Consider the following 13,973-nt stretch of genomic DNA (forward strand, 5'->3'; position numbering starts at 1 on the left):
TGTAATTTATTTCAGTAAATAATCGTAGATATACAAATTAAAACTGATGCAAATTGATGAATTTATCTTTAAACTTTTGTATGTGAAAGATTGCTTTAAAAGTTCTCACAAAACAAGTGTAAATGAATGAAAACCATCTTGATAGGCCAGTCATCATAAAGTTGCCTATAGGCTATATTGCTTTATTACAGTACTAGTTCTGAAAAAGTGGCTGGGCAATTAATTGATTAAACACAAGAGAACAGATCAAATTGATTGGAAATAATTACAAGGTGATGTTAGGAAATGAGGTGCAATATATCACACCACAAATAAAACTATTCCTAATACCTAAATGTTGATTGCAGATTGTATCACAGATTGTACATGTTTATAGGTTTACAGACCTTTAGAAGGTTAGATTGGAGTGAAAATAACATCAAAGAACAAATCTAATTGTCTAATAGATGTAAGAGATCAATCTTCATGCCGAAGATCAAGGATATGTTTCTACACAGCTTAGACAGGGTAAGAGTCACACGTCTATCCTACAGCATTACCTGGTTAGAAGCACATGGAGCCAATTTAGTCAAGATGGTAGCCACAAAATTAGCTAGATTGACCGCAGTATGCTCTGGAAGGAATCAATAACTTCATACAACAAGAGGAGCTATTATAAAATATTACCCACAACTACAAGACGAGGAGAAGATGAAGGTTATGTTTCTATACAGCTTACAGTGAAGACAAGGAAGTAGCCACACAACTATGCACAAGGAAAGCTGCCACACTATCTTGACTGGAGCACATGGAACCAATCATCAAGAGGGTAGCCACTAACACTAGCTAGATTCACTCCAATACACTCAGAAGGGAATAACTTCATAAAACAAGAGGGAGCTATATTATCTACTAGACAGAATAGGAAGGCAAAGGTTATGTTTCTTCACAACTTAGATAGGAAAGCAACCACACAACTATGCAGCACTATCTGGACAGGAGCACATCTAGAAAAGTGGCCACAAGACTAGATAGTTTGACCCCAATATACTCAGAAGGAAACAGCTTCATAAAAACAATAGGATTACCTACAGGGCAAGAAGTGAAGGTAAATAATATGTAATTAGGAGGGAAGGAGCTAGTACCTCTCTAGGTAGGAGAAAGAACTGTTGAGATGGAAGCCACCACCACAGTACAGCCAACAATAGGTCATAGATAATCAATACTTCATTTAAATCTTCCATAATAACTTTCTCCTGACTGTACATGTAGCTAATGTAATACTAGGTACCAGAGTCTTAGATACAACTTGGAAATGATTAGTTACAGTCAAATTGAAAATCTCTGTTATTGTGATGCTAATTGTTGTGTGAAGAAGGATGAAATGGAAGCTCCCAGGAGACATGTATGATTTGCTTTTGAAAGTCTTGTAGCAACCAGCGTTATATCCACCCACGTAGATACGATTCTGGCTTGACGTATCTTTTTTTGTGAATGCATCATTGTTTATTCCATAGCATGATTAAAATGAACTTTTCATTCAAAGTAATATCTTTAGTCAGAGAGTATTGTATTATTTCTCTAAGATCCAGGAAAGTATGAAATTTATACTTTTATGATTATTCTTTATCTTTTCAATTTCCATAAAATATGTAATATATGTAGTTAGGGTTGATTGATTTTGATATTGTATGATTTCTTGAGAGCTACAAGGAATTACTTTTCTTCTCTTGCAATCACATATATCTACCCACGATGATCCTATGGGGTATTGCATGACTTTGTGATAATTTGAAGCTCTTGCTCAGATATACACAAGACATATCTACTGACAGCAGGAGTCGGGTTTTATCTATACGACATTAATAGTATAACTTCATAACATACTTTACCAACTGAAACTTTTAGAGCGTCTGTAACAGAGGGTGGAAATCTGGTACAATTCTGAAGAAATGATGCATAATTTTGAAGAATCCTTAACAGTATACAATGAGGTACTACTACTTTTAGTGAAACACTTGTGAGTAGATTTTACCAATTTACAATCCTTGACAAAAACATTACTGCAGTGATGAAAATAGTAATCAGTTCAGCAAATAAGTTTGATCCATGTTTTAATGTATCAAGTGAATAATACACACATACATTTGTGCTCGTATCCATTCAACTTATTAATTAAAGTCATGTTTTCAAACTACAAAATGAAAAACTGACATTGTTCATGCAACAGAAGTCAAGGAAACATGCCTGTACACAATAGAAAACATGATAAGGTCCACATAAAACTATTCATGATCAAGAATCCCAACCTTAGAATATTTTGAACAGAATGATCAGCATTAGAGTGAGCTACACATATAATCTTTATTTGAGACATTTTATACAATAGAATCCATCTTTGTTTGTTCTATACTCATTATCAGTATGTGGTATGTTAGAAAAGAAGTACAACATTCAAAATGTGAATGTAAACAAAAGAGAATAACAAAATAATGAGGGAATATTGTGTCTTCGTTTACTGTTTGTATTGCCAAACCAAGATGCATATGTAAAACTTAGGGTTAGAGGATTCAAAATTACATGAACTAAGCATGGATAGACAGATGTACTAGTTACCATGGAAACAGATATTGGCCTAATTGAAAGCTAGATATTTGACATTTACAGGTGCACTGATTGTCAGAACTTATCAATAAGAGTAATATACTGCTGAATGTTGCCACTAATCCATGTGTACAGGTTTTATTGTTAGCCTATCCAGAAATTCTGTACTTTAAGTAATTGCCTTTACTTTGTAACTTAGTGCACGGCTGCATCTGAGCAAGACAGATTATCTTAATTCAAGGTGCCCTATTATGAAGATGCAGTTGCTGGAGAATATCCCCATTTTGAATTTGTGTGAAATCAATCAAAATTAAATATATCTAGACATGCATTTCCAAAATTAGATAACTTTGTACATTAGTTGCTGATATGAGGAAAGATAATGGACTAGAATCTATGAATATATTTATTGTATTATTAAGAAGTAGCACACTTTTTTGCTTTAACAAATGGATGTTTTTAAAGGATCAATAGAATAGCATATTAAAGCTGTACTCCATGCAAAGTAACCAGTTACATGACAAATATTAAACCCTCTCAAACAGGATTGAATTGCAGAGTAAAAATGAACAGTTTGTCATGGCCTCAATAGCAATTTATGGACTGTTGAATTTTTGGAATCATCTATAGTGTCATACTGTGTGCGTGTAATAATATCAGGACTACTTGACATTTCCTTCCTAATCACCCGTACTACATTCTTGACATTTAACTTCTAATCATATCCTCCACTTTATCCCCTGACTTCTACACAGTGACTGTTACTGATCATTTAATGCCAGTAAATTGTCTTTGAAAGAATAGATGAAAGGTATAACAGTGCATCAATAGGTACTATTTTATTTATTCTGTGTTATGTATTGAAAACAAAGGCATCGTACATGATATACGTGTATGTACTCAACAGAATTTAAAATTCCATGATTTTAATGTCCCTTTATGTAAATGTAATAATCATTGAATACAGGATGAAACTCTCCTGCCCAACAATGAGGTACCACAGGATGAGACTATCCTGTCCAATAGTGAGGTACCACAGGATGAAACTAGCCTGTCCAGCAGTGAGGTTCCACATGATGAAATTATCTGGTCCAGTAGTGAGGTACTAAAGGTTGAAACTATCCTAGCTGTCCAACAGTGGAGGTACTAAAGGATGAAACTATCCTGTACTAAAGGATGAAATCTATCCTGTCCAACAGTTGGGTATTAAAGGATAAAACTATCCTATCCAACAGTGAGGTACCACAGGATGAAAATATCCCATCTAACAATGAGGTACCACAGGATGAAACTATCGTAACAGTGTGGTACTCATACAAACAGATTTTCTCAATAGAGCTCTAGGTATATGTATTCATATTTGTAGAAGTCCATTAGTGTTTATAAAACTTGAAATGTAGGTAAAGAAGTTTTTGACTATCTAATATACAAATTCTAGGTCATATGATTTGGATCCAGTATTCTTCAGATGCATCGTCATTCTGAATATAGCATATCTGAAAGGATATGTTTGCATAAAATGACAGATATGGTTTAAAGACTGTACAACATACAATGTACATGTATGTGTACAACTATTTCACTATGGTGTCAGTTTAATGCCATTTATCAACTAAATAAAAACATCATCTGATTTAGACTGTTCTAAAAATGTGCATTGTCATCAATGACAAGTATAGGATGCATTCCAGCATTTGTACCTGTACAAAAGCTGTGACAATGTTATTCATAGTGGATGGATTAGATGAGTATGGGAATTAAGTGCAAGTGTTGCATATGTATCATTGCCTTAATACAGATTGCCTTGAACTCCCCAGTTATGTGAAATGCACACCAAGGGGGATTTCTACTAAATGTATTTGGGAACAGATGATGTTTGATATACCATTATGTACATGTTATGTGTTCTTTCTCTCTCTGATTTTTTGACAAAAGAACATTAAATGTATGTGTGATGATGTCTTGTGTGTTAGAGTTTTAACTTTTTAAGCACAAATGGTCCTACTCAGGTTCATCTAGGAAATTCCTGTCAGGAAATATACAGACAGGTGGAAAATTGGAGCTTTGGGATTAAGAGGGATTGAGTGAATAAGATGAATTTTTTTTTGTATAGAAATGTAGTACGTGAATATAGAGTCATTCTTAAAGAAGTAAGAACATGCAAATTTGTATTCTATGAGTGAGACATTCATGAAAAATAGGAAAACAGAAAGTAGAAAAAGTATAGTGTAGTATTATCAATATAAAATGAGTAGTATACATGCATATACTTTGTATAATTATATGTAATTGGTTGACATGTATTCTATAGCAAAGATAGAGGAAAAACTTGAGTACTTACTACTTAGAGATATAATAATCACAATTCACTAGATACATTACATAGAGTTCTTTCAAGGCAGTGTCACATTTATGTTGAATGTTTTAGCATTCTACCAATAATTCTAGGATTTTGATGTGATAATATTAGAGAAAGAATAGAGAAACAGGTGGTGTAGAATAACTATGTTAACCACAAAAAGAAACTGCATGATCATGATGTATCATTTTTTAGTTTTCACCCACAGCTCAAAACTGTCTATACGAAAGGTTGTTCTGGAAGTCCCATGTTAAGTACCCAATTGATAATGGCACAATTAGCTCCAATGTTTGTGTCTCATTTGCGGGGTCAGCGTTTACACTGCAAATTTGAAAGTAGCACTGCAGGTATAAGATGAATGGATTAAGTATTATTTGAATGGATAAAGCATTTTGTCATTTGTGTTGATCACTGCAATGTTGAACACTATCAAGATGAAATTCTCACACCCGCTGTACTGTTGTCCAGGCATAATTTACCAGCAAGACAGTGCTTGTCAGATATAGCTCACACCATTCAGCAATTTTTCAATGATAATGACATTGACATCCTTTCGTGGCCAGCAAATTCCTCTGATTTGTCACCGATAGAGCATGTATGGAATGAAATGCAATTCTGTATCCAATGTTTGCCATACCCACACCAGACATTCAAGAATTGGCCTGTGTTCTCATGACATAAGGGTATGGAATGACATTCCACAATTTTTGCATGCCCGTGTGATTTCATCAATAAGGTGCTGATGCACTGCAGTGGTCAATGCAAATGGTTGACAAACCTGCTATTAATCTTGTGTCTTTCAAATTTGCAGTGTAAACTTTGATGCTACAGATGAGACACAATCATTGGAGCTAATCTTTTTAGTAGTCTGAGAGCTAATGCATTATTGTCAATTGGGTACTAGGCAGTAACATGGGACATTCCAGAAAAAAACTTACATACAGACAGTTTTGAGTTCGTGGGTGAAAAAAATAATTACATATCATGCACAGTTTCCTGTATACTTATGGGAAGATGAAGGGATACATGTCATGGAGGAGCAAATGATAGGGAAAATGGATGAGATTCAAGATTATGTAAGAGGATAAGAATTTATGAGAGACAAAGATATATGAAGGAGAGAAAACCAGAGATGATGAAATGATGTGTACACCAGGGAAATCTTTTATCTTTCCGCTATCATGTATGTTTCTTTAATGCCTGTTTGAGTCTCGAAATGATCCCTGAACTGAAGGTGGATTTCATGTTTAAATATTACAATATATATAGTATATTTAATTAGTTTATTTCTTTCTCTTTACAGAATAAAGTTGTGAATGTGGATGGCTCAAAAGTAAAACTTCAGGTAGGAAGTCATGATTTTGTTAATAAGTACTAAGCATCACAACTTAAACATCACCATGATCTCTTCTTTATGTTCTTAAGATGTTTAAAAGATGAATGTATGCGTCGTTGACTTCCTGTTTTGCAATAGCGGCAATTATTCCCAATTTCCCCAGAGTATAATGTTTATTTTATTAATGCTAATACCTGATTAAGAAAGTCAGGATTTATACAAATGGAAGTCAAGCAGGACTACTATCAGAACATGTTAATTTAAGGTTTGTGTGTGGGGGTTTATCTCATCCTGCGATAGAGCTGTCCTGTGAGGGCAACCAATCACATGACTTGTTCTCTCGTGATAAATCAAATGCAGCATTTCAAAAGTGGAGGTCAATATGTTAGTAGTAAAGATGCATTGCACAATAGACGTGAAGTCCGCCAAAGGCTATTAGTTAAGAGTTAGTTCCATGGTGGGATTTCTTGTAAACAACAAGGAAACATTAATTCGTTTAAAAATGAAACCGTTTTATATGTAAATTTTCAGCAACTCTGCCATTAATTTTGAACAAAACTGCGAGCTGAAAATCATTGTCTGCTTTACTCTTTGAGGGATGTTGTTGGTTATGCCCTTGAATGTATAATATACATGTACGATGAAGCTTTTTTTGTCATTGTCATCATTTAGTGATAAAGACAACCAAACGTATGTATTCATTGATGCCTTTTTTAAAGAAACAGAACATACATATAATGCAAGAACAACATGTGTTGTTTACTTCTTCATCATAAGAATTAAATGGCTTCTCACTTTACCTAGGAGGCATTCTATTTAAAAATAGTACACAGGAAGATGTATCTTTAAATTTTCTGAAGATGCCTATTAATGATGTCAAGCAGATCATGGAGTTCAAACAGAAGTCGCATGTAAACTCATTGCAAACTTGATATGCATAAAATTATACTATAGTCATTCAATTCTTGCACAATTCTCATTGTCAATATCTGTTGATCCTGCCTCAAATATGTGTGTATAATCTCTGTTTGAAATTACCTTTCAGCAGCAGATTTTCCTTTGAAATGGAGTATACATTGTAAAAATAAAATCATGTTGAATGCAGTTCTCATATTCATCAGTATTTCTGCTTTTCATGGTGCCGTGATCATAGACCGATCACTTGTCACAGCATCAGATGATACATCATGTACCGATAATAACAAGATCATCTCATTTAATAATACATGACATGGAGCTTTTATTATCCAAATTTTGGAATGACTGGAGAGGAATTTGATAACACTAAAATGTAGACATCCTTTACAAACAAAGTAATTAACATAGTTAAACCTTGTATGATTCATTATCACAGATCTGGGACACAGCTGGACAGGAAAGATTCCGCAGCGTAACACATGCTTATTACAGAGATGCCCACGCTCTTTTACTACTATATGATGTTACCAACAGACAGTCCTTTGACAATATTAGGGTAAGTATCAAACCTTTAGGTTCATGTGACCATGCACAGATCATAAAGATATGTGCCCCCAGATTCTAAAGAGGTCTCTTCTCATGCATGCTGTTAGCAGACAATAAATATTTACCTGTAGCTAATGGCAACACACTTTTACCTATGTTTATGACAGCATTAAGTAGGTAAAATTATAGAGTGTTCCCCAGGTATTTTACCAGAGTTCCCCACCAGAATGAATATGCACATGGTATGGAAATCTATGCATACCGTACTTTACCAGATTTTCTCTCTTTTACTGAGGCTCCCTTTGCAAAAGTACTGTGTACTAGAGACAAACTATGACAATCACTTTTCGCCTCCAGCTACATCATTTACCAACATTAGTCAGTAAACTGTTCATAAGATATGAAAGTGAATGTTTGATATTTTTCAGTAACCTGTTGTTCACTCCTCCATATGTACCTTTTTCGCCATTGTTTATTTCATGAAGTCCACACTGTATACGTATTATGGTAATGGTGCCATATTAGAAGGAATTTGGCGATTTTTGTAAATGGGAAAAATTATTTCAAATGAAGTGTCTGTCAATATTTCGTGGTGTTTTTAAAAAAATGAGTTTTAGATGTTACTTGGTACATGTACACGTAGTGTGTGTGTCTGCAGTGTCTCTGTCATAGTTGTGTATATATATATATACATATATAATATTACAGTATATATAATATATATATGGTACATCTCTACATGTAATATATATACATGTAGGGTACATCGGTTGTAGAAAACATGATACTTTACTTCTGTACAGGTACGTGACAAAGTGTATCTGACATTTCATAGGCCAGGTAACATGACGTACATGCTGTATGCAATATGTACATAATGTACCACTGCTAGTAAATATAATTTCTCTGTACTTTCATGAGCTCACAAATCATACAAAAAAATCATAAATTAGGATCCAGTTTGACACATAACAAGGTACATTTATGAAAGAAAGATGATTGATTCTAGCTGTGTATTCCCCATCCCTATTGTGATGGCATACTATGAATGGCTTATAGCAGAATAATCCTGAAGTTCTAATACAAGTACTAGTACATTCACTCACTAATCCCTGGTGCACACATACAACAGTGACTATACAGGTTCAAGTGAGCTGTTCCATGTTACTGAGCTCAATTTAAAAGCCAATCAAATTAATGTATTATATTAAGGTCACCAATGATACATGCAGCTATGCATAAATACACTTAACAAATGACATTTCTTGAACTCTTTCTATGCTATGTGTTTGATCCCGGATTGACCTATGTGAGCATATGGACATTTAATATGATTTACAGTTAAACGATGACTGCTACCATGGTAACATCAGCATTAAGACCATCTGTTGCTTTGTATGTTAGCTGGTGAAAAGCAGTAACATGAGATGATTGCATTGAAATGAGAAAAATGGAATGCCAAAACTATGAAAATTATCAATTGATTGTCGTCAACATTGCTATTATCTGTCATTGCCATGTATGATTATATTTGCTAAATGGTCATGTCAATCATAACATATATCTAGATAAAATTATAATTCTTTGCTGCCTCAAATTACTATGCAACACAAGTCAGTATGTAATTAATTTTTCATGTTATTCTGCAGATATCTGTTCTACAGCAAAGATAAATTTCAGTGGAAATACCTTTTATACTATTTTCTGTAAATCTTTAATCTGACATCAATATAAATTCAAGTGAAATCCTTACATTTTTTCACTGGCTGCATCAATGTGAAACTTGTCCTCTTTGCACAGTATACTGTCAAGAAAACATGATATATATATATAATATATTTAACTATATTTAATATATATTTAACCACAATTTGAATTATGGAGATGCCTGAAATATGATACTACCGGCCGTGACCTGAACAATACTTAGTACATGTATTTGCCTCAGAGTCGGAAATGAAAATACAAATTACATGTACTGATATAATTTAGCTTGAGGTGTATATTATGAACATATTCATTCAACATATACAAAAGCATGGAATGAAAAAAAATTAATTATGGAATGAGAAGCTATTTTAGGCTGCTTTCATGGCTTTTATCCTCTGCATGATGTATGTATATCATAGTTACGTTCTTTGAAGATAATCACCTGTCGTGTATCCTCCTTTGATGAGATGCAATCAGTTGTACTGATGACCCAACCTAACGTAATCACCACTTGCATATAGTAAAGATGACAATCATATCAGAGGTAACCAGAACAGGACTTTAAAAAATAACATATGAAAACACTTGGAAGATCCAATCAGTTGATTTACTAATGACCCAGACAAACACAATAACCACTCGGTTTTACATGTAGAGATTATAATCATAGCTAGGGTTACCTGAACAGGACTTCAAATATAACATATGAAAACACTTGGAAGATCCAATCAGTTGATTTACTAATGACCCAGACAAACACAAATTCAATAACCACTCAAACAGTACAGATGACAATCATATCAAGGAAATAGGGAAACCTGAACAAGACCTCAAAAAATGCTAAATGAAAATAGCAGAATACATTTTAGTTAAATTCTTCTCTGGCTGTGATGTCAGTATAAATTACCCAATTTAATAACATTAATTTGAACCAAAGCAGTAATTTTGAAAATTTGATTATGTGGAACTTTTATAGTAAATAAGAATGTTATAACTAACATTTTTTGTACTGTTCCATGTAGAACAGATACAAATTCAAGCCACAAAATCTAATTTCAGTGAAATATGTAAGCCTTAAGTTTGTCTTTTGAAATAATCACTGCTGGGTAGGAAATAAATGCACTTCTCATAAAACGCCAATAACATGGTATTTTCATATATAAGAGAATTGCTCAGTTGAAAAATTGATGACTTCTTTTCATGTCGTATTTTGATGATATAAACAGGAGGCAAAAAATGGGAGTTTTGTAAGTATCATAGGATATGCATTAAACATTAATATGTAATTTGAGTGGTTCTCTTTGTCGTGTTACTATAACTGACATTTACATATCTCAGTCAAATTTAACCATAGACCTTCCGAGGGTCTATGATTTAACTAAACTATTTTATTTCCTCTTGACAAAGTCAAAGGCAGAATTTAAAGTATAGGGAGAAGAATAACTTGATATTACACAAATTTTAGGGATAATTACAGTGAATTCTGGCCAGTAATTCACCAATCCAAGTGCATCCTTATCTTTGATATGCACTGGTTGATTTCTATCAAACCTGACACAAAGGTGAAACATGTATTTAAGGGGCTATACTTGTCTATGACCATTACCTTCTGTGTTAAATATCTCGCACAATTACAATTACTTGTAGCCAAAGACGTGGTAGTTTAAATCCATTGATAACAATTGAAGTAAAAATTATTGTTTCAAAATGAACTGAATATCCAGTGATTGTTAACTTCCTATTTATTCATCAAAATAAACAAGACAATATGGGTCATGTGGCAGTCATATGACAGTATTCTGATGGAAGCTCCCTTTACATCTCTAGCACCTGTAACTTTGTTCAACAGCTGATTGCTGCAATGGTTGATTGTTTTACCATGCTTTTAAATCTATTGTATGTACAGTGCTTTTAAATATTAATGAATAGAAAAGGCGCTTTAGAAAATAAATAAATAAATAATGGTATATTTCAATCCTGGTGAGGAAACAACAGTAAATTTCATAAAGTCTGGAAGTAGCAAGGAGACTCAGAGTCGAAGTACATCAAATATTGATTCTCAGTTCAGATCACGTTTTCAATTCACCCAGAGCAATTCCAGGTATTGAGACTGTTGGAGTCATGAAATGACACAACCAATAATCAGTGTGTCCTGTCCAGGTGCCTTGTACTGGATCCTAGATAAGATTAGTTAGATATATGCATTCAAAACTACATACATAGAGATTGCACTAATCACATACACATATACAAATGTAGTGTCATGGTTGACAAGTTACTGGTAATTAAAAGGGAAAAAGTTCTCCCTGGATTTTTAAAGCTTACAGGTAAAAATCATGTCTTGCAATTGCAATATCGGTATGATCTTATACCTTAGAGGAAACCAACATACATGTTCTTTTACCCATGCAGGTGTAAAATGAATGAGATTCTATGATATTGAAATGTTTTCTGGAAGACTATACCCATAATTATGTAAGAATATATAAAAATTTGAATGAATATCGACAATTAAACCCCAAATATAAATAATGCAATCTGAACTTGAAGTGGTGGTCAAAATTCTTCAATTTCAATAGAAAAGTACAAAGTTGATAATAAAAATCCAACCAAGGTAAACTTTGTATTTAATAGTTGTGTTTCATTTTTGTCTCTATGATGTTCATCAGTCATGCTATAACTGCAGCTAGTTGCTTCAGTAGTTGTTTCCCCTGATAGTAAATGTCATGCATGCCCTTGATAGGAAAGGCTGTCAATATCCTTGTTGGGGTGGCAGTCAAGCAAATGTTGTGATAACTTGCCTTCCCACCACTGCCAGCAGAAAAATTGTGTATCAAGGGAGCTGACTACAAGCAAGTACAAGGTACATGTATGTTACATGTACATGAAAGCTTTCCACAAGTCTTTCATTTTCAGCCCTTGTATGATTTGAAGTATGTCCTAATTGGACAAATTCATACATCATTCACCCTGAAGTCTTTGTTAGAAAAAATGTACCTGCAGGGGATTCTCTAGCCTGTCTACCCGATACAATATGTAATCCCACTTTAATATATAATTATGTCAATTTTATGAGATTTTCCACCTCTCCTTCACCAAGATTTTAACACCATATCAAAGACTTGGTTAAAGCTGACTGAGGTACATGCACGTATACATGTATTGTGCACCATGAGAGGCAGAAACAGATTCAGAGTAGTGTAACCAGAAACTATAGGCAGTGTACATCTTTCATCACTATGGACTGATTGGAATATTACCCAACCCAAAAAGAGAATTAGGAAGAACAGCAATTTCACTGATATTTAGAAGCATATAACCATATACACATAGATAGATAGATATATAGATAGATAGATAGATAGATAGATAGATAGATAGATAGATAGATAGATAGATAGATAGATAGATAACGTCCAATAGCAGCTAATCTTACTATTCTATAATCATAGTGTATGATTGGTTTATGAGCTGGTAATGTCCAATATAGCAGATAATCTTTCATTCTATAATCATAGTGTATGATTGGTTGGTAAGGCTGATGATGTCCAATGAGGAGCTAATCTTTCATTCCATAGTCTTCATGTCTGATTGGCTGATGAGGCTGGTAGCAGCTAATCTTTCATTCTGTAAACAACACACTGGGAAATATTACTTCTGTTGACAAGAAGTAATAAAAAATACCAACTAAACATAAATCAATATGTCATTCCAATTAATAGTGTCTTATGATAAAAGATGACATTTTTAGTGGAACTCTAATCAATAACAAAGACAATAAGTAATCAATAATAAAGACAATATTATGGATACAAAAAGTAGGTATTAGTGGGTGAGAATATTGATGGACTAGACAATATAAGGAATCTATCTGTTTGCTATCGAGAAAATGTTTCAAATACGATTATATAAGTACAGCTTATTGTGACATTTAGTTCATATTTTCTAGCCTGTATATTAATTAATTGTGAATGCAAGATGTTGAATTGCATATCAGTCATTGAAAGGCATAATTATAGCTGGTGCAAGAAACAAGACCTGTGAATATTTTGCCTTGATAGCAAATCATATTTAATAAAAATTATTGCCAGATGTATAATACACAATATTATAGCTGTCTGAAGTTATCAGTGTTAGTATATTGTGCATTAGGTGTGTGTTTGTATATTTTTTATTATGTATGTATATGTTACGTATGTATATATGTATGTATGCATGCATATGTGTGTGTGTGTGTGTGTGTGTGTGTGTGTGTATGTGTGTGTGTCTGTCTGTCTGTCTGTCTGTCTGTCTGGCAGTATTATCTGTTAGCCTAGAAAATACCACAGTAGGCATGTCTGGAAAAAGACATTAAATATTAACAAAGGATCCTGAAATAATGTGAGCATAAAAAATGAAAATAAATGCATTATTGAAGGTAGCCATTGTGTATTTAAATAAAAGTCTATAATGCTTGTATGGTTTTGCTGAAAATTGGTCTGTTTTATTTCATTTATGATACTTGCATGTGTTAGAGAGCAC

At 33.5% G+C, this 13,973-nt stretch overlaps 1 protein-coding gene across 1 annotated transcript in view; it reads left to right on the top strand.

Annotated features, from left to right (window-relative positions):
- The window catches only part of LOC144435086 (ras-related protein Rab-37-like), a 63,846-nt gene that overhangs the window by 32,918 nt on the left and 16,955 nt on the right, over positions 1-13,973 (top strand). Inside the window, exons 3-4 of the mRNA XM_078123639.1 lie at positions 6,246-6,287; positions 7,633-7,752. Of these exons, the coding sequence (XP_077979765.1) occupies positions 6,246-6,287; positions 7,633-7,752 (162 nt within the window). The remainder of the gene's footprint in view (positions 1-6,245; positions 6,288-7,632; positions 7,753-13,973) is intronic.

The sequence above is a fragment of the Glandiceps talaboti genome, chromosome 5 (assembly GCF_964340395.1).
Source record: "Glandiceps talaboti chromosome 5, keGlaTala1.1, whole genome shotgun sequence".
In the NCBI taxonomy this organism is placed as follows: domain Eukaryota; kingdom Metazoa; phylum Hemichordata; class Enteropneusta; family Spengelidae; genus Glandiceps; species Glandiceps talaboti.